This window comes from Atractosteus spatula, chromosome 3 (genome assembly GCF_055471065.1).
Source record: "Atractosteus spatula isolate fAtrSpa1 chromosome 3, fAtrSpa1.hap1, whole genome shotgun sequence".
NCBI classification, from domain to species: domain Eukaryota; kingdom Metazoa; phylum Chordata; class Actinopteri; order Semionotiformes; family Lepisosteidae; genus Atractosteus; species Atractosteus spatula.
In genome coordinates, this window is record NC_142708.1 from 6,899,294 (window position 1) to 6,921,284 (window position 21,991).

The following is a 21,991-nucleotide window of genomic DNA, read 5'->3' on the forward strand; positions in this document are numbered from 1 at the left end:
ATAAACATTATAGAGGCTTTCGTTCTCAGCCCATTGTGAGCTCCATCAATGAAAAATCTGTCTTCCATATGGAAGAGAGACACCTTATGCAAGCCATGAGTAAATACGCTCCAACTCAAATGCGTCGTTCTGCTCTGTACTCTGTGGACGTCAGCGGGTACGGTATCGGGTTCGATGCTGAGGATCTTGATATTTCAGCAGTGATTTCGTGACAGCGCACCATTCCCGTTGCCTTTGCGCTCTGTTATGCTGGAAATAGCATCAGTCATGATAATACAGCAGATGATAAGAAAACGATACCTGGGCTCATCATTTAGTTTCCTCCCTGCTTCTCATATAGAATCGAGTAGGCAAGGATCTGGAGCCCAGATTTACTTTTTATTTATAGCAATGCAGATCATTCCAAAGGCACTCACACAACTCTTTCCGAATGGGCATCTTTTCAACACCACGAAATTCTTTGCCAGGTAAATATACATCTTTGATGAAAACAAAACGACTGAAAAGAAGAAAAAACGACCTCAATACAATTCTGAAAAACTCAACTCCCCCCAGAACGCCAGCCGAACAAGTCTCCGCAGCCGAAGCGCTGTGTCTCTTTTCAGCCTGCGATAGATAAACCTTTACTCGATCCTTTGCGGACTTGTAAAACTGGCGACATACACAGTATATAAGGTTTATGATCATGAATAAAAAACGCTCACGCCAATACACAAGCACCCGCGTCTCCCCAGAGCTGACAGAGAAAGAGACGAAAGAGCCGCACTGCACGTGTGACCAGGGGCATGAGCGAGCGAGCGGGGAAAGGGCGCCTCCTGCGGGTAAAAGCTTACAGCACCTGGTATTCCCAGGCGGTCTCCCATCCAAGTACTGACCAGGCCCGACCCTGCTTAGCTTCCGAGATCAGACGAGATCGGGCGTGTTCAGGGTGGTGTGGCCGTAAGCGAGAGCTCGGCTCACTGGCGCCCTTCTTCTAGAGGGGACCGCTCCCTCACTGCTTCCACGACGCGGCGTTTTTCATCTCCTTCCCCCTTCCTCTTTCCCTTCACTATTTCACTCTGGCTTAAATAGAAAAAAAAGAACAGCTGATACAACTGAACCAAGCATTTATGCAGCTGTATGTCTAACGGCTTTAATGTAAGTTTTGGAAATGGAAATTAGAACTGAAATAGATTATGATCTGTGAGGCAGTAGGATTCTAGTGGACAGGCGGCATGGATTTAGTCAAGGTAGGTCTTGCTTAACGTGTTCAATTTCTCTGAACAAGCAACGGCAATAGATACCATCCGAAAATAAAATGTCAGCTTTTGATAAAGTTTCTAGTAAGCTATTCATTCTCAGTTGCAGGTGGTCGGCTTCCAGAGAAATGATTCGAGCTCTATCATCACGAGAGAGGCAAAGGACCAAGTAGAGGTTAATTCCACGCTTAAAAGTAGAAAGAATTAAAATTGCAACGTTTGGCGTCTTCAGGTGTGAGCGCAAGACGAAAGAAACCTACTCCGATAACGGCTCAGGCTGGTGTAGGGTCCGGCCTCTTTAACTACAATTAGACGATAAATAAATAGGCATTGTCCTTTCAAAAGCAGGCTTTTGAATTTGTTGCCAATAATATTTTTTAGAATATACAGCACAGATTTTTGGAGTTTAAGAGATCAAAAAACATCCATACTGCGTAGTAACACTTTAAACACTACATTTAGTGTTGAGAAACGTAAGGTTAATACTGACGAAACAATGCTTAACCTAAGCGAAGGCCAGAAATGAGTTAGATATTGCCTATGCTTACTGCAGAAGCAACACACAACCAAGGCACCTAGATCTGCATTACTCGCAGAAGTAACACAGAACACTTCCTGTCCTGCCTCCTCCCCTCGTGTTCGGTTGTTCCTGTGTCGTCACGCTTCCGTCATGATCAAGACACCCGATTGGCTCATTCCTCCCCGCGGGGGAGAAAGCGGGACAGAGGGCGCGAGCCCGGCGCTTGCTGTTGGAGGCGACGTTTCGTTGTCATGGAAACCGGGGAAGCGCAGGTACGGGTCTTGCAGAAAGTCGGCGGCCGCACCGAGAGAACAGGCGGAGTGGAGCGATAATCTGGGTCGGGGAGTGTGTGTATCCATCGGTACACACGCACCCCGTCCGCCGGGGGGGTGCGCCGAAAACACACGCAGGACACTTGCCCTCTGAGAGCCGGGAGCGCCGCCGTTTTGGGAAACTTTAGCCCCTAGTGTTACCTGGTGAGTTCTGTTCCGGTCCTGCAACCGCAGTACAACATCAGCCACATGTTGCAGCAGTTGGCACTTTCTGTATACATACAGTGGTATTGTGATTTGGCTAGGCTTTGATCTGGTACTGTTAATACTCAGCGAGTATCAACATCTGTTGCTAACGTCTTGCACATCCATCTAGCATGTCAATACCGTTTGAAACCCACGGACGTCTTGAGCTATGAGAAGTCGTGAGTCTAACAGATACATAACAGCACCTGCGAGTCGTCACCTCTTGCCCAGGAGGTCCTCTTGGGCGACATCAAATAACGAACTTCTAAAGAAAACGAAAGTCATAAAAGGATCTTTGTGGTCCTTTTCGGGGGTCTTTTTTCTTGTTGTACACAATCCCGTCTAAGAGGACTTACAGAGGGACGGGTCGGTTTTTTTATAGTTCAGAGTCGCCAGCCCCCTATAAGGTTTTTGGATATTAATTAAATGTTTTTTTGGAATCATTCAATTCATTGTTTATTCACAATTCGAGTCTCTTTTACTGTTGTATAAGTACTAAATCACCTCATTCGTTGGAGAAAGAATGAGGTTCAAGTGTTGTCAGGTGTTGAATGTCCTGCCTGGTGAAAATCAAGAACAAGCTCACATGAATCAAGATGCCCTGTTTTCCAAGAGCCCCAGGAGAACAGTGCACCATCAGTACATTGGAGCCAGGAATAAGTCAGCTCAAGATCAGTGGAGCCAAGTCCTGGTTAGTGGTGAATCAAAGTTTTGCACTTGCTAATCCTGTACCAGGCACCAGCCGATGGCTGCTTTGGGAGGACCAAAAGTGATGGATCTTGTGTAGATTGGAGGTGCCCTCACTGCAAGGTGCCACACTGACCAAGTCCCGGGATCCTGCAGTCCTCTGTTCCTGCAGACTGCTCCTGGCAAGACAGGATTGGGACAGCTATGTTTGAACCCCACTGAGCGGTTGAGCAGAGCTGGGGTGTTTAGTGCCACCCAGGTCTACAAGAGTAATGGGGCGTGTGGCGCGGATGTACAGCTTGTACTGCTTTGCAACAGTGGCCCCACAGAGCCCAGTCACAGCTGCCTCCTTGGCTCCAGAACATCTAGAATGAGCACAAGGCTTTTTACACGTCACCACGTAAAGAGCTTTGAGATGGAGTCCCACGTGATGATGAGCTACTAGCTTTACTCTATATTTTTTGCCAGACTGCGCTCCTCAATGTTCAGTTTGGGATCCTGAAGAGAGTACAGCAGCTTATAAATTGTACCACACCCAGATACATTGTTAGCATGCATGTGGTTGTCATGGCAGTACAAGATTTATGCAGCTGTGCTATAATGGATAAATTGTCCCACCTTAGTGAAGTTGCAAATACGATAACATAGAATTCAGGGACATAATATTGGTAAGCTGCTCCAGCTGCAATGCTCCTAATTTAAGCACTTCTGTATCTGCTGATATGTAGAAGGAGAAATAGTCTAGATGTTCTTTTCTGGTAGACGAGGTACGTAGGCAAAGCTCAGAGGTGATAGAGATTTTGATTTGACTTTTCAAATTTCATTCACCCATTAAATGGATAAGGACCAAACACTGGCTTTAAAAGTCTTTAAAGCAGACCCGGGCACCACATGGACTGCAGGCCTTTTTCCTAAATATCTCAGGATGGATTTCTCCTCTTCAAGGAAAAACTGTTACTGCTATGGACGCTACGCCTAATTGTTGATACATCTAGGAACCAACAGATACACAGTAATTTCAGCATCCTTCTCGCGTATGGTGAGCATGAAAAAAAAATTGATCAGCAGGGTTTGATGAGGTTTAAAATCTCACGCTATTGTTTCTACCTTAAGCGAGTCATAGGTGTATGTATACAGTATGTGCTGTACGTAGTTGTCTCTGTTAGTATAAGAGAGGCTTGTTCATTTATATCTTCTGGAAGACATTCAGTGTTGCAGTGTGCCCGTTCAGCTGTGCATTACACCCTGCTCTGCCTCACATTTTATACTTCACCTGTCCCATACAGCGCTGCAGCTGCGCTGGATTATCTATAATTATCCTGAGATATTCCCTACTGTTGTAGGGATTGAATTTCAGTGCTGGACACCATTAGACAGCGGCTTTTCAAGAGAGAGCATACTGTAATGTGGACCTGACCCTCGGAGCGAGAGAAAAATAAAACTACAGTACTGCACGTAAGTGGTTTTCATTTTGAGCATTAAACATAACTAATGAAATTACATGAATGTAACTCCTCACTCGTTTCCCATAACGAAGCCCGGAATCTAGGAGGACTGTGCTTTCTGTGTTGTTTCTTCAGGGCTGTGGAACGGACTCTCTGCCCGTATCCGATCTTACATGCCGATCAGCACTTTCTGATCCTGTCTGAAGCCTTACCCTGTTAGCTGGCATTTAGTTCTGATTAAGTTCCAGTGTTCATTTGTTTATACTGTACATGTCTCTATTCCTTTTGTCTTGGCTTTGTTTTATTGTATCGCACCTCGTGAAGATGTCATGAAAGGCCCTGCAGGAGATCAAAACTGTTTTTATAAGCATTAAGAATAGGTTGTAATGAAACTAGTTTTTCTAGTTCCTGGGAGTGAATGACATTAAATATGTTATTCCACTCTCAGGAGAAATGATATGGAGAAATGATACCGCCATGTTCTCTTTAAAGCCTGTCAAGATATTTAACCGGTGATCTACAGGGTATTGAGCAACCTGGTGTAAACAATGTGAAGTATTAATTTTGGCATTGGTATGATACAGTCTGGTCATACGTTTGTAAATTCCCCCAGCCAGTAAAGACTATTTCTGCTAAATATATTTGTCCAGTAGGGGACTATTCCTTACTCCTTATGATTAAGCGCCAAACATCTGAGAATTAAAGATAGTGTCATACCTTTCTATAGTTCTCTATTCTCTATGCACAATTATTGTGATTCTGTTTTACAGGTTTATACACATGCTTTTTTATTGCTAACAGGTATTAGAAGCTTTATTAGGAAAAGTTTTTTTTGTAAATTCTGCTTTGAAATAATCACTTGCAATAGATAGGCAGCCGCTCAGTGAAGAACTAAATACAGTATGTTGAACATGCCTCCCTTCTCATTTCCACCAAAGTTTACTTATGTGAGACGACTGCTTCTTTGAAATAAAATGAAACAGTAAATCATTGATGTAGCTCTTTGTTTTATCCACTGAATCTGTTTTTACAAGATTTGTGTGTGAATAACTTGGTTTTTTAAAGGGTGACTAAAACAATATGTAGAAGTAAACCATATATTTTGAGAATATTCTTTTTTAAGTGTATGGAGTAACACACCCCTGTTCCCCCTGGTGTGCAGGGAGCTCTGTGGGCGGAGGACAGAGATATGGCTTCCTGTCTCTACGAGTGCCTGTGCGAGGCAGGGCTAGAGCGCTACTATCCCCAGTTCACCGCGCTCGGACTGCGCAGGCCTGCCCACCTCTCCCGCCTCACCATGAGCGATTACCCCCGGCTGGGAGTGCACCACATGCACGACCGCACCCGCCTCTTCCACCTGGTGCAGCTGGTCAAAACCCTGCAGGACGGGCAGGGGGCTGAGGAGGAGGAGGAGGAGGAGGAAGACGGATCTCTCCCAGCTCGGGGCACCCCACGCCGGCAGCTGGATTTCAGCACCCCCTCTGGGCACAGCACCCACGCTGACAGCGTAGCACCTAGACACAGGCCCGGGCAGCCAGGAGTGCCACACAGCCTCAGGTGTCCAGCCAAGAAGGAGGAAACCCCTTTGCACAGAGTCACACACAGCCAAGGGTACAACTATGGGTTACCCCTCTCTTCTGCCAGGTACCCAAAATCGCCCCGACCTGTCTCCTTTTCTCCTTTTGGCCTCCTGTTTCTCATCGCCTTCACTGTCGTGGTGATAACAGCAGACTGGCACATTCATCCTGATCCACTCTTCCTGTTACAGGTTATTACAGAAATAACTTTTTATGCTCATTCTGTTACAGAAATGTTTTTAATCCTCATTCTTCTGCCTTTAGACATCCCTGTTGATGTGAGTGTTGGCATAATTAAAGATAAAATAAAGGTGCAAGGCCCTGGCACGCACATGGAATCTAGGCCTTTTTCCTAAGCACCTCGGGATACCAAGGAAAAACTGTTACTGTTACGGACACTAGCTTTAGGCCTAAATGCCTAATTGCCTTCATGCCTTCTGCCTTCAGGCATACCTGTTAAGGTGCTAGTGTCTCACGACTTACAGCCGCGGTGTCCGGTCGAGCTCTTCCTCAGGCCTGTCTGTGTCTCAGGGCGGGGGGCCGCGGCCCCGCGCGGGTGGCGGCGGAGAGGATCCGGGTGTGCGTGCGGAAGCGGCCGCTGCGCGGGGGGGAGGAGCGGCGGGGGGAGCTGGACGTGGTGGACGCTCAGGACCCCGAGTCGGTGCTGGTCCACGAGAAGAAGGAGGCGGTGGACCTCTCCCAGTACATGCTTCAGGTACCACGCTCTGCCCCACAGCTTGTGTCCTTCATCTGGAACACAATTCAGTGTGCACTCTCATCCACACACCGGTGTTTACTTGACCTGCAGGCACATAGTGTGTGTTTAGTCACCTGCAGCAGATTTCTCCTGACTCTTCAGAGGGAAATATCTTTTGAGGGACTGCAGACATTCTTACTTACTTCACTTTATTGATGGGAAATTTGCTTGTCAAGCAGGTAAAAGAGAGAAGAAATTGCACAAAACATTTAACAAAACATGAACCTGTTAACAAATAAGAGACATACATGCACAATGTGAAAGAAAATATATATAAAGAAGTTAAATATACAGTCAGTTACCCAGTTTGAGCAGGTTGATAGCTGTGGAAGAGGAAGATGACTTAGTTCTATTGCGTCTGTCCTGAATCTGGATTGTCTCAATCGAGTCAAATTCACAGTGAAAGGGGCGGGTCATGACTGTCAGCTATCATATTGGCCTTCCTCAGTATTTGCTCATTGTAGACGTCTGACAGCTGTAACTGTTGCGCTGTTCTGCTGGCTACCTTCACAATCCTGCTCAGTCTGTTTTTATTGCATGTTTTAAGGTGACCAAATCAGGCTACCACAGTGAGTGTTAGGACAGATTCAATGAAAGACTGATAGAACAAAGTCATTGTTGTAGTACACACATTAGAGGAGAAGAGTTTTCTTAGGAAGAACAATCGCTGTCGGCTCTTCTTTCATGTGGCGTCTGTGTTACATGTGTCAACAACAGTGCCAAGATATATATTTGTAACAGTTGACAATTTCAATTTCTTGCTCCTCAATTCTGCACATAGCCCTCAGTGAAAATATTTTCAGGCTCATATTATGAACTACATTAGCCTCTTGCTGTACAATTCTTTCCTACATGTAGACGAATGTTGTGCACAATGCAGTGTACACATTACTTCAGTTACATACTGTATGTAAGTCTGTATTGGGTTGCTTATACCTATAGTGTACGAGTTAATCTTTGTATTACACATTTCAGTTCAATTCTCAAAACTGACCATGTGATCAGCAAAACTAGGATCTGTTCTCTTTCTTTAGCATGTGTTTTATTTTGATGACGTGTTTGGCGAGTCCTGCACAAATGAGGATGTGTACCGTAAGACTGCCTACCCCCTGATTCAGCATGTCTTCAATGGGTAAGAAATCTGCCTCCAACATCCGCCACCAGAACATGAACATGAGAACGACTCACTTTACTGTGGGGTTTAATGAGAAAACAGGTGACATTTTTGAAAACATAACAAAATCTACATCCTTCTGGGTTAATGCTCTTTCCCTTAATTTCCATCCTTGCCCATGCCCCAGTTTTATTATTGAACCTGAAGTTCTCCATTGTTTTGACTTCAGTAACTTTTAGGATTTTTGCCTCAGACCTCATTATAATCTGCTCTGTTCAAGACTAGTTAGACTCATTTCCCTTTACCTGTCTCTGTATGGCATGCCCTCAGGACCAGAAGTTATTGTGGCTGCTATTCTTCAAACTCTTTCTAAGACAGTAGCACTCTTTTTTGTAATGCAGTGATCAGAATAGCTCAGGGTCGATTCATTCTATCGCACTGTATATTTCCAGTTATATAACCTTGGAGTTACATTCTGCCTTCAGATAGCATGCCAGCTGTTCCATATGCCCAAGCAGTTTGTCTGGTTTATCTCTTTTTCCACATTGTCCAGAGCACAGAAATTCGCTCCTGCTCCTGGAGGGCTGCTGTGTCTTTGCCTTTCAGTCTGCAGGTTCATTTGTTAAGTGTCTGGTTTCTGCATATTAAATGGTGATTACTGTATCCATTTCATATGTATCTTTTGCTGTTTCTTCTGACACAGAAGCCTGGCACTGGAGGATTATTTAAGAAGTTTATTAAATGTATCAGACTCAAGATCACTGAGGCATCCAGAGAAGGCCCTACAGAGCCAATGTGTTTCCCTCCTATTTTTCAGCATGGAATTAACCTCTACTTGCTCCTCTTTCAGCTCCCTGCTCCACGTCACACTGTGTATTATTTGCTGAAGCTGCTTTCTGATCCCCGTCAGACCCGCGTGCCTGTAAGAGCCTCTCTGTCCGGCTCTCTCTTGCAGAGGCAAAGCCACATGTTTCGCGTACGGGCAGACGGGGGCGGGGAAGACTCACACGATGATGGGCACGGCCCGCAGCCCCGGCCTGTACGCGCTGGCCGCCCGCGACCTCTTCGCCCGGCTGGGGCGGCCCGCGCCTGCCCGTGGCCCCCTGCACCTCTGCATCAGCTTCTTTGAGATCTACTGCGGGCAGCTGTACGACCTGCTGGATGGCAGGAAACGGTGCGTGGGGCCTGACTTTCTTGCAAGAGACACAGGCGTGTTGTAGGTCAGCCGTTCATCCCTCACAGGCTTGAAACTGTCGTGCAGAGAGGCTCGCCACTCAGCAGGAGTTCACTATTGCAGATAGCTCTTCCTTGAGAGTTCGTCAACTGGTTGTGGCCAATTATTATGCGGAACACTTTGAGTGCAAGCATACCCAGAGCTAGGCAGATGTGGAAATGTTAACAAATGTTATATGCAGTAGACATTTATTTTATTTAGAAGATGCCGACAGGCTGGTGTGTTGGTTTGTGTGGACTTGCTCTGAGTGGCCATTCTCCTGTGTCCCTGAAGGTTGTTTGCCAGGGAGGATGGGCGTCATGTGGTCCAGATCGTGGGGCTACGGGAGGAGAGGGTGGAGTCCGTGGGCACGCTGCTTGAGGTGATGCCTTCTTGTTCTTCATCACAACGTCCTTCTCCTGGCTTATGAAATACTTCACAATCTAAAATCAGAAAGTGCTGCAGAATTATTCTTCTGTTAGGAAATTACACACATTGTCATTGATGGAAGAAAAATGGGCTATTGATACTGGAAGTATATTATCATTTAAACAAGAATGACAAGATTTGTATTATTTCTATTCAGTAGCAAGTGCAAAGGGTGGAAGGGTGTTCAAGAATTGGGAACACGACACAGAGTCTTCAGGAGCTTCAGAGGGGGTTTCTGGAGATGAAGTTTCCTGGTTTCAAGCCATTTTTCAAACAAGGGAACAGGTAAAGGTTTATTCCATCCTGAAAAGAGAAGAAAAGAAACACGAAGCAGGCTCCACAGCGGAAACGTTGTGTTTCTTTTCTTCTCTTTTCAGCAGGGAATAAACCTTGACCTGTTCCTTTGCAGCCTACGCATGCTGATGCAGCTCCCTACTTGAACATTGTTCAAACAAGTTGAATGCCCTGTCATCACTAGGAAACTTAACAAGAGTAGCAAATACAGCACCAGGAGTAAATCACATTTATAACACCTAACACAAGAAAGTGTACAGGGAGCCCAGCTATGGTCTGTTGAATGTTGAATTATTTGATGTCTTACACATCATTTTTGCAATAATCCAGTGCTGCTCTTCTGTTTTTTCAACATTTACAAAAGAAATAATACAATTGTCTCGTCTCTCTTTGTTTTTGTTAATTATCCTAACTTACTGCTCTCATAAAGAATAATGTTGATTTTGGAAACACATATTATTGACCACATGTAACTTTTATATATACAGAAAGCTGTATACATAAAGCTTATATATATAAATATAAAGAACACCCACACAAACATGGGGAGAACATACAGACTCCACACAGACAGCACCCCATACCAGGAATTGAACCCGGGGCCCCAGTTCTGCAAGGCGGCAAGGCACTACTCCCCTCCTTTGGCTAGACATCTGTTAGGTAATTAGGCTCATAAATAAACTGTGACCATCCTGTTAACCCTTGTTGTTAGGAGGTCTGTAGCTGAAAGACTAAAAACCACATTCTGTTAAAGTTGTTCAAAAGGATAACCTGGCTTCTTTCAAGAAAAGGGTGAATATGAGATGCTCAGATCAATTAGCCAGTAACCACCAAAAGGGCTAGATGGGCTGAATGTCTTCCTCTTATTTTTGATTTGCTCTTCAGTCTCAGTCACCTCTAGTGTGCAGTACTGAAGGCTTAAGCCATTCTCCTGAATGTACTCCTAAGCCAGTGGCACTGTGTTGGTCTAAGTGTCTGTGTGTGCTCTGCAGGTGATCTCCTGGGGCAGCAGGGAGCGCAGCAGGGGTGCCAGTGGAGTGAACGCAGACTCCTCTCGATCTCATGCCGTCATTCAGATACACCTCAAGGACTCCACTCGCAGGCTGGTTGGCAGGTCAGGACTCTCCCAGTACAGGGACACTTTGCCCTTTATGCATTTGCAGTGCAAGTACATCACATTTGTATTATTTGCTTTTGTTTAGATTAGATTGAGATTTTCTTTGTCTACTCAAAGTGGAAATTTGTCTTAGGTTTCCCCCCTTTACAATTAAATAAAATACCAGACAGTTCATCAACAAACATCAAGGAAGAACAACACATTAGACACGGAAAAAGCATACATTCACAGATAAAAATCACGCTGATTGTAATGCAAATGCCTGGTACAAACAAATAAAATCTTTTGAAAAGAAAAGACCCCACCATGAGAGAAAAAATATATTACAGAGGGGATTGTGTTTGTTTATGTCCCCATTTACAGTTTCAGCAGTACAATGGCAGCACCCAAATTTGGGATTAAAACTCACTAATGAACGTCACCACCTATAACTGGATATTGAGTGCAATAGAAATGAGGAAAGTTTAAGTATTAGGTTGATCATACGTAATTATATTGCCATAAACTTTAAAAATGGTGAAGGATAATGCGTTATCCAATTTTAAATTGGCTGAAATGTTTCATGTTTGCGACAGTGGTTGGAATGTTATAATTCTCAAAGTGTCTCCAAGTCTGCTCTGGTTTCCTGCCCTGTGGCTTGAAATCCTGTCTTCTAAAATTAAGTTCAAAGCCACAGAATGTTCCCTCAGCCTTATGTGACACTGATTTGTTTCCCCAGTCACAATTTCTTGCCTTCATTTTTAAGAAGTCTTTACAGAAACTTTTTTTTTCACCTGGTCATAAGAGCACATACTGTAAATATATATCTTTATAATGCACTAAACATGTAGAATGTTGTGTTCAGTTTTGGTCACCATAATACAAAAAAAGTTTTTATAGCCTTAAAAAACAGATTGACATTGTTAAAAAATAGGATAAAAGAGCTTCATCTCTTCAATATAGACCAAAGGGGATTGGGAGATTTATATAAAATCTTCTTATATATCATATTCTAAGTGGTATAGATAGGGTCAACTCAGAGGACTACTTTAAGCTTGGGAGCTATACAAGGTCACAGGGTCACAATTGGAAACCAAGAGACAATTTGTGTAGGATGGAGAATACAAAACACTTCTTTACAAACTGACCTCTAGGTGTCCAAGTGTCTGGACCAAACTTTCCAGCCATACAATTCAGACCCATAATCGGAGATGTGTCATGAAAAGACGGGACATTTTTATGATCGCTTAGCTACGGAACACCCAGACGAACAGGCTGAGCAAAATGGTCATGTTGAGAGGGTCTTTGACATACTTTTTCTGTGGACACTGTGGTATTTTATAAGCCGGACATACAGAACTGGTTTGAACTGGAATGGAGGAATGCTGGACACAAGGGCTACTATGTAATTCTACACTGTGTTGTATAGGATCACCGGCTACGAAACTAAGTAACCAGTTGTATTAAAGAAGTTATCTTTGGCAAATAGCGAAGAAGAAGACGAGCTTGATTCTCCACAGTACAGGGAAGTGTGATAGATAACAGAAAAATATTCTTGTTTAATTGTTTTGTGAAAAATACACCAGGCATCTCTGTGTTCCACTATGCGCATGAAATAAATACTTATTTTAACTTCTTAGACTTCTTTTAAATGGAAACAGAAACATTTCTACAACAGCCACTCCTCAGTTGTCACCATTCCTATGTTCTTATTTAATAAGTAAAACAAAATATTACAAGTAAATATAGTTGCTATTAATAGGCTGGTAACAAAGAGCTCATTTTACCTTAGATGGTTTGGCACACTTCCAAAGCTGTTCAAAGCTTTGACAGTTATTTGCATAACACAATTTTGTCGGTTTTTATTTCTGAAATTATTATAGGATTAGGTCATAGTTAGCTATATGAGATGAGAAGTGCTTTCAAGTGTCTTTTGAGATATATTTTATAGAACAGAAAATATTTTTTTACAGTTCCAATTGTAGGTCCTGTAGTTTATGGAACGTTACACAGCACCACAAGCTGTGTATCTATTGGATACTGTATATGCATATTCATTTAGTGTAATTGTAGACGCAAGTTTAAAAAGGTGTTTGCATCCAGTTCATTTCATAATGGTCAAGTTGGACTCCAAATAATTCATTAATAATGGTCACTAACAATAACTCATATAAAAGGGAAAGTGATTTATTATATTAAGGTCTGTTCTATCACTTATGTGTCTAAACTTATGCACTAAACATAAAGATAAAAAAGGCAAACAAAAATTAAGAAAACATACATAAACATTTACTCTAATTATGAAGAGGGAGACTTTTCCTGTGGTTACAGTCATATTAGAAAACAGCAACCAGTCAGGTAGCATAGCTGTAGCAACAGTGTATTATTGCACAGCGCCATTTTGCATATAACTGGACTGGTCAATGAGCCTCTACGGGTGCATTCAAATTATTTTTCATATTTCTTATGAAAACACCCAGGACATGACTGATACGGAAGATCTTCCGATTAGGATTATTTTTGTCACTATGGCATTGTAAATTCTCTCAGCTTTTCTAAGCCAAACAGAATGACAATTTGACCTTTCTTTTTGATATTGTTCTGTGGTTCTGTTGGTAAAATATGTATTTAAAAAATCCTGCATTTAAGAAAGTAAAATATGTATTCCAATCTGTTGCCACAGTTGTTTTCAGTTCAGTGCTCCATTTTAATTTTTTGGATGTAGTATTGGCAGTAGGGTGAGCTCAGTAAGCAGCACATTAATGTCAAACACTCTGATGTCTGTGGTGCAGGATTTCCTTCATCGACCTGGCAGGTAGTGAGAGAGCTGCAGATACCAGGGACCCAGACAGACAGACCAAGATGGAAGGAGCAGAGATCAACCAGAGCCTGCTGGCTGTGAGTTCACCCTCCTCTGTCATTTTCTTTAATCCTCTCTCTCTTTTCATTCTCTGTGCTTTTCTGACTGTACAGCATCGAAAAAGATATGTGGTTGGATGTGTTTTAGCTTCCAGTATATCTGAACTTGACAGGTTACCAGCATGGACATTAGAGTAGGGACAGAAAATCCTGGTGTCTGGTGTCTGGTACAGTGGTGAGGGATGGAGCTGGAGCTGACTCACCAGAATACAACACCTGTCCAGTGAAGCCAGATAGATGTTTCTGGCTGATGTTTAGATGTAAATGTAGATGTTTCTATGATGTTTCTGGCGTCCCCTGAGAGAGCATCAGAGAGAAAACAGTGGCCAGTTAAGTCAGTAAATTAAAGGCACACTGTCTCCTAAGCTATAGCGCAGTAATCGAGGGTTTTGTGCTTGTATTGCAGCTAAAGGAATGTATTCGTGCTCTGGACCAAGAACACTCTCACACACCATTCCGCCAGAGCAAACTCACTCAGGTAGGCATTGGATTCAGCACATTCTTCTAATCTAAGAAAGTGATAAAGAAAGAGACGTTCACTGTAACTGCATGTGAGAATGTCAGTTTTTTGTTGCATGTCCCCTTGAGGCAGTTGAGGTCTGCAACCCACTGTGCTCACCAAACTTTGCATGATAATTTGAAACGCCCTGCTGCAGCCATTTGCCTAAAGTTGCCTGTTCTATTTTTTTCAGCATGGTAAATGTATGCTTAAATGTATTTAGATGGTCCAAAGCTTTCATTTTTTTTCTCCTGATGAACTCCTTGGTTGCATTTTTTTCCCTCTTTTTGACAAATAAACCTTTGAATAGTATTCAGGTCAATCCATATCTTTATGTGATTAGTGTATGGGGACTGAGATGCCCAATCCATAAAACTTATCTCCACTTTCTACAGAAATTCCTTTGTACATTTTGCGAAACGCTTAAGGTCACTATGATTCTGCAATATAATCCTTCTCCTGTGTTTGTCAATAATGGCCCATACATTTCTTTTCAGTCAATCAGATTGTTCTGCTTTATTCAGTTTCACCTTCATAAGTATTAACTTATGGACATTGATACTTGTTCAATCAACATATTTTAGTTTTAGATTTTTGCTGGTATTTAACTTCTGTTACTCATAAAAATATTAATTCTGAGCATTTGTTCTGATGGAAAATATTCAGTAATAGATGTCTGTATATCATTTGTAATTTAACAATATGGGGCTTTGTTGGAAGTGTGTGAATACCTTTGCAACACAACAGATTTGTTTATTTAATACTGTGTTAAAATGTTTTCTAGGTGCTGAAGGATTCATTTATCGGGAATTCAAAGACCTGCATGATAGCAAATATTTCTCCTAGCCATGTAGCTACAGAACACACTCTCAACACCTTGCGCTATGCAGACAGGTGAGCACAGTTCTGTCTTGTTCTATACTTATTTTTAAGCAGGAATGTAAAGAGTTCTGTGAATCAGGGCTGCGTTTTATTTATTGTGATGATGGCAGATCCTCTATTTTGTAAATTAGTTAATGCTTCCACTGCTAATTTTTGAATGTGTCAAATCAGTGGAAACTTGTGGAAAAAATACAGAATTTGTCTACAGATGTATTGTGTGAGGTTGAGCTTTATTAGCTCCACCTTGCGGAAATTCCAGATACTATTATTTTCCTGCGGTATTATAGGAGAATTTACGGTAACTCGCGGTAGACTGCGTAAAGCGCACCGCAAAATAATGCGGTATCGCCCGCGCGTTTTGAATGGCTGCATCTGTATATGTAGTAAGGGTAGCTGTCAGATTGAATTTCAACTGTTATCTCTGTTGTTTCATTATGCATAAATAATATTATATTTCCATTAGATTTTATCACAGCTAGTAACTTTTTAAAAAGCTTATTTGAAATGGCGCATGAATATGTACACACGTCTCTGTGAGTGTGTCATGCAGGTGTTTTTCTTCTTCCTTCATGCAGGGTGAAGGAGCTGAGAAGAGGAGTGAAACATTCCCCGAGCTCCAGAGGAGGCAGCAGGCTGGTGGGGAGCCCTTTCTCCAAGCGTAACAAACACTCCTGCAGGGAGAGGAGCTCCCCCAAGAAACTGAGGCTGGGGGTGGGTAAGGGGGCCCGAGACCCCAAAGAGCCACATCCTGGGGTCCCTGTAGCAGTGGTAACTCCCCCACGAAGTGCCCTGCTCTGCTCCACACCCAAGACTGTTGCTGTAAGAGAGGCCTGGCTGAAGCACAGCTCTCCAGCGCAAGGAATGCTGAGAGCAGTGGAGCAGAAGGAGGGGGATAAGGCGGTACCCAAAGGGCAATGCGAGGCACGCTGCAGGCAAGGGCAAGGACTGGACTCGCAGGGCATACACAAAGTTCAGGCTATGGTGTGGCCCGTGTGGAAAGAAACTGTTGCCAGGGAGAGGTTCAAGGGAACTTGCCTGGGACGAGCGTCTCTGTTAGAGGACTGCAGAGGCCAGGTCGACACTGACACTTTGGATGCTTGTGCTGGCTCTGGTTTTCTCCGGAGGGAGAGGGAAAGAGAGGGAGGAAGGGAAAAGCAAGAGGAGGACAAGAAGGAGGCAGAGTGGGAGACACTTTGCCACCAACAAAGGGAAAGGGAGTTAGGAAGTGAGAGGGAGAGAGAGATGGAGAGGCAGCGCCATCTGAGAAAATACCACCAGCAACTCCAGAGGCCGTCCATCCGGCACTACCAGCCCCTGGAGGGCCTTCTGGCCTCATATGAGGGGCAGAGCATGGACTCCCTTGCAGAACCGGGTGTCAGGCCCAGCAGCCGGGTGTGTCCAGGGGACACAGATGTAGACAGCGCTAGTGATGCAAGTCAGGACTCCCTCAATGTTGTTGAGCTGGGGAGTGAAGAAGACCACCTTGGCAACTGCGTCGAGGACACCTACAGTCTTGACTATAGGTCAGACACAGACGCTTCTGTCCATCGCGGGAGAAGTTTCTGGGGGGTGCCAAAAGGCTCTATCTGTTTGGAATTGAGAAGGGATTTGGGAAACCGAGAGAGAGCTGACAGGCTTCAGGGAGAATACAGGAGCAGGGAGGACTGGCAAGAGCAGTCTGTGTCTGAGCAGCGGGAGGAAGCAGAGGAGACAAATCCCAACATGGAGGAGCTTGAGGTCAGTGAGAGCTGGAGGCTGGATGGGCGGACAGACTTTGGGGACTGGCTGCAGGACAGCCCAGGTCAGCCTGACTGGAGCATAGAAGAGGACTCTTTCACCATGAGGTCTTCTGGTAGCAACAATACACCTGAGAAACCCTATTCTCCAGTGTCAGAGAAGCAGCCTGGCCACGTGTCCCCCAGTTTAGACTGCTTCAACAATCTGTCTTCTGACCACAAACAGATCAACTCGGCACTCCAGGACATGGTGGAGATACCAGACCTGTCGAACCCCAAAGATTGTACCAATATCCCTTTGCCCAGTGATCGAAACTTTGTAAAACCAGGTACTGATGGAGAAGCAACTCCCACATGTGATTCTATGATGTTGTCTGGCTCAGGTGTACAAGCAGAAACTGACAGGGACTCTGCCTCAGAGCCACAAGAGGATAACAGTGTCCACCAGCAAGCGTCAGACAATTCTATAACCTCTGCCACAATGGACCCTTTGACAATCTCTCTGTTGGACATCGAGAGGCAGGTGGCTACAGACTCCTTCCTCTGTGGGCCACAGTCTCCTTCTCTTTCTCAAGGCGAGGTCTCCAGGGAGGAGTCTACTGAGGACCTTGAGTCAAGGAGCGCCTTGAATCAAGGACCTGCAGTGGCACAGCCTAGCCAGAGAGGGCAGCAGACACAGCCAGCAGTCAGCCTGGACACTCCCCTACTCTCTGAGAATGGTAACGGTGGATGTACATAGTCTACCAAATATTGGTAGTTTTGAAGTAAACGAACTTTCCTTTCAATTTCTCATTCTCGTGTAATAAAATACAGTACAATTTTCCCTTTTCACTGCACTTTTCAATATCCAAGTACAATATAGTGAACATTTCTAAACTGCTCTTTTTTCCTGATTTAAAAAAAAGTTTAAATGCTTATTTGTTGTTTTTTTTTCCAGTTAAGCATCTTTAAACTTTTATTGCAGCTTCAAAGAGAAATCACCCCAATACTGTAATGATCCTTGCCAAAACTGAACATAACTGCAGGTTATCTAGAAGTCTGTGAAATGATGGAGGAACAAAACCATGAACATTTCTTTTGAAAACGTGCTTGAGATTGGACTGCTTCATTTTGATCAGCCAGCCCAGAAAGGACTGAGCAGCAGACAGTACAGTAATCCATGTCTTTGCTTCATTCTCAGGTTCTTCCGCAGACTGTCATACAGCCACCTGGGAGCTGTGCCCACAGAGGGCGGACGTGAGTGTCACACTGGCTGCCCACAGTCTGATCCCCAGTCCCCGGAGTTTCACAGCGTGCACTGCCCAGCACCTCTGTAACTCCCCTTGCCAGCTCAGCCCCTCACACGCCAGTAATCACACTACACCCCCTGAAGACTCTGCTCTGGATCACGGCCTGCTGTCCCCTGCAGCCACGGACAGAGTGTCAGAGTCAGCTGTCTCAGCCCATTTCTCTGTGCTGTGCCGGGAGCTTGCGAAGGAACTGCCTGGCCAAAACCAGACCGCAGCTGCCAGGGGGGGCAGTCCAGAGAGTGACAGAGTTACTGCAGCAGGCGCGCAAGACCCTACAGAGAGCTGTGACATCTCAGTACCCGCAGCAGCAGCAGCAGCAGCAGCGCCTGTGTCATGCTCCAGTCAAGAGCTAGTGCCCAGTGTGAACGTGAAGCAGGCGGTTGCTGATTTATGCGTGGAAGGACTTCCAGGCTGCCACCGCAGGTTGAGGAATGAAGTGCAGGAGGTCCTGGGGTTGAGGCATCAGAGCCAAGGCCTTACTCAGTCTACTTCAGATACAGCGGCAGAGAGAAACTCCAGCCCTCCTGCCGATCCAGAGCTGTTCCCTCTAAACAGTGCAGGGGACCAGTTAGCCAATCCCACTCTGTATCAGAGCCGTATGACCAGTCCCACTCTGCTACAGCACACCGTGACCAGAAAACCTCTCTACATCGCTCGACAGCAGCAGGAGGCACTTGGAAGGGCACAGTAGGTTTTTTTTGTTGGTTTCTTACCTCCACCTTTTCATTAGTATTTTGCACAAATTTAATTTTTTTTTGTATGAGCCTGTAAATTTAAATCTGCTTCGGGAACCGTGAATTGTTACGGGTTTATTGTGCCTTGAAGTCACTTTTATGTAATCTCCTCTCCCTGTACATTTTCTCTGAGACAGACATTGGCTTTACTGTGCAGTGCATACAGATTGTGTAACTTGTTTAAAAAGGTGTATATGTACGATTGCATGAGGGCTTTATAGGGTACATTTCCTTTTGTACGTAAGCTTTTTTTGCTGCGTGCTGAAGGCTGAAGGGATATGTGCCGACTGTCCCTCTCGTCTCCAGGAGCCTGGTGATCCGGGCGCACCGTGAGGAGCTGGAGGAGATGCAGTCTCTGAGCTGGAGGGAGGAGGCCCTGCTCAGCCTGCAGCCTGACATGGTGAGAGGTTGTCAGCCTCTTGTGATCACCCCCCTGCTGCTGATGTAGGGCACAGCAGTACTGGGGCAACAAGTTCAGGACGTCCCCAAAGCTCAGACTACAATTTCTGAATTTTCTATTTAGATATTTTACCCCAAAAATAATTACATCTCAGCCAGCAGCCATATCACTCTGCAACTCACAACTGGCAGCCCACTGAAGCTCAGCAGGTGTGAGCCTGGTCAGTACCTGGATGGGAGACCTCCTGGGAAAATCTAAGGTTGCTGCTGGAAGAGGTGTTAGTGGGGCCAGCAGGGGGCGCTCACCCTGCAGTCCACGTGGGTCCTAATGCCCCAGTATAGTGACGGGGACACTATATTGTAAACAGGTGCCGTCCTTTGGATGAGACATGAAACTGAGGTCCTGACTCTCTGTGGTCATTAAAAATCCCAGGACTTTCTCGGAAAGAGTAGGGGTGTAACCCCGGCGTCCTGGCCAAATTTCCCATTGGCCCTTACCAATCATGGCCTCCTAATAATCCCCATCTATGAACTGGCTTCATTACTCTGCTCTCCCCCCCACTGATAGCTGATGTGTGGGGAGTGTACTGGCGCACTATGGCTGCCATCGCATCATCCAGGTGGGGCTGCACACTGGTGGTGGTGAAGGGGATCCCCATTACCTGTAAAGCACTTTGAGTGGAGTGTCCAGAAACGTGCTATATATGTGTAAGCAATTATTATTATTATTATCATCATCATCTCCATAATTCAGTATCTCAATAAAAATTTTAAATTGGACATACAAGTAAAACGAACAGAGAGGAACAATCTGAATTATTCACACACATCTGAGCTGGAATCCCTTCCATGTGTCAGTGTCTCGCTGCATGAATGTGTGAGATTTATTCTAAATACAAAATATAGAAGTAGTGGGATGAAAGAGGGTTTTGTCTAATGTAATATTTAGTTGCTGAAGGATATGATTGTAAGCTTGTAATTGTTTTAAAATTGCTCTTAGCTCTTATTCAGTTTTGTTGGAAATAATATATCCAAGTTCTTCTGTGCTGTATTGTGCTGCATTTCCACCTTTCCAATTAATACGTGGAATTATAATAATATTATAATAATTAATAATCTGTGGTCATCGTGTTTAAGATAATGTTTTTGGGACACAATTTCCCCTGTGATATAGTAGGACAGGGATGCACCATGTGGTGCATAGGTTTAATGACTGTGGTTTGAACAATTTAGTTTTAAACTAACCTTCTGCTTTTATGGGAGCATTACTTATGTACACAAATGTACAACATATGGTCTTATCTCTACCCAGAAGAGGGAAAGGATGAAGAATATTTATTTTAAAATGGTAGTGCGTCTCATGGTAAGCTGTAGTTTAGTATGCAGTGGCCACATAGCTGGTCATTTTTTTTTAATCTGTGAAAAATAATATAACTAATTTTGTTCTTAGTATGGCTACAGACTTTTTAATAGTGCTATCACGAAGGGTGTTTTGATACGTTTTCAAAATCTATTTTTTGTACTAAGGAAAAAACAAGCAGATGATTAGAATAATTGAAGCACTTCTCAGTGGACGGTGTGAGACGCGGTGACTAACCCCTTTTCTGCTGTGTCTCCAGGACTTCACAGACTATGTGGTGAAGCTGGAAGAGATCATGGAGCTGAAAGCCAAGTGTGTGCGCAGTGTAAGGGCCCAACTACAGCTCTACCTCACCTACCCAGGGGCCACTGGCTCCTAGGATTCCCAGGAATGCATTAGACAGCATCTGTGGGTGCACTGTGTATAGCTTCAGGTTTGAGTTTTGCATCTTCCTCTATATACTGTACACAAACTTGTTCCCCACCTCAGTGTGTTTGCGGGTATGTGTGCATTATCAGTGTTCACTACTGCTCTGATGACTATAGTAGTTTTTCTTCTTTTCTTGAACTGAGCAAGGCTCTGCACTGTAATTTTGTTGTGCACTTGCAGGAGCAAATCCAATTTTTTCTTAAGGGTTGCCTTTTTTATACAGTTTGTCACAAAATATTGGTGATGGATTGTCTTCTCTGAAGCCTTTCGGACTGCTGAAACCTCCAATGCTAACACATACTGAGTAACATCAGTTTATCTTGGTGATTCCTGGGTTCCTCAGCTAGTCACTGCAGTGAAACAATGCAAACTAAGCTCAGTTATTGTAATAGGGAAATAAATATATTTCTTTTTTTATACCTAAATAGGGGAATGTCTAAAGAGCCTACACACAGTACCATGCATCAGGATGGAAAGAACAATATCTATTTAGGCTAACCACACATGAAACAGTGTCTTGTCACTCCCAAAAGGAGGAAAAAGATGAATATTTTAAAATGCTAGTGTGTTTCATTGTCTCAACCTTGTAAGCTGTAGTTTGGTATGCAAGCCCCCTTCTGCTGCGTTACTATGGTATATAATAATCATGAATAATTTTAATCCAGTGCAGGGAAAATGCAATAGCAAGTTTTAAACTCTTAAATATTATACAGTATTCCATACTCTTATGCAATCAAGAACAGTCTGTAACCTTTGTAATTCAGAAAGGTAATTCGAAACCAGCTTATTTATTGTAACTAAATCTGAAGTATGTTGTTAAAATAAAATTTCCAGTTTGAACATATCTTTTCTGGTT

General features: G+C 44.0%; 1 protein-coding gene and 1 non-coding gene across 2 annotated transcripts; one reads left to right on the forward strand and one right to left on the reverse strand.

The window, feature by feature from the left end:
- Nucleotides 1–826: 826 nt before the first annotated feature.
- Nucleotides 827–945, reverse strand: LOC148837321 (5S ribosomal RNA). Its single transcript, XR_016090905.1, has one exon. It is a non-coding gene; the product is annotated as a 5S ribosomal RNA (ribosomal RNA).
- A 3,396-nt stretch (nucleotides 946–4,341) lies between these two features.
- On the forward strand, nucleotides 4,342–21,912 carry LOC148837322 (uncharacterized). Its single transcript, XM_088911561.1, has 14 exons — nucleotides 4,342–4,418; nucleotides 5,571–6,052; nucleotides 6,517–6,700; nucleotides 7,777–7,874; nucleotides 8,812–9,030; nucleotides 9,364–9,451; nucleotides 10,785–10,906; nucleotides 13,681–13,786; nucleotides 14,214–14,285; nucleotides 15,091–15,200; nucleotides 15,764–17,643; nucleotides 18,105–18,900; nucleotides 19,254–19,347; nucleotides 20,966–21,912. The coding sequence occupies exons 2-14, from the start codon at nucleotides 5,598–5,600 to the stop codon at nucleotides 21,083–21,085; spliced, it is 4,344 nt and encodes a 1,447-aa protein (XP_088767687.1). The 5' UTR covers nucleotides 4,342–4,418; nucleotides 5,571–5,597; the 3' UTR covers nucleotides 21,086–21,912.
- Nucleotides 21,913–21,991: the final 79 nt, after the last annotated feature.

Bases quoted from the DNA above. Each gene is read 5' to 3' on its own strand.
- LOC148837322 (XM_088911561.1), top strand. From the start codon at position 5,598: ATGGCTTCCTGTCTCTACGAGTGCCTGTGCGAGGCAGGGCTAGAGCGC. The intron at 9,031-9,363 runs GTGCGTGGGGCC...GTGTCCCTGAAG, and splicing joins CTGCTGGATGGCAGGAAACG to GTTGTTTGCCAGGGAGGATG. The intron at 10,907-13,680 runs GTCAGGACTCTC...TCTGTGGTGCAG, and splicing joins ACTCGCAGGCTGGTTGGCAG to GATTTCCTTCATCGACCTGG.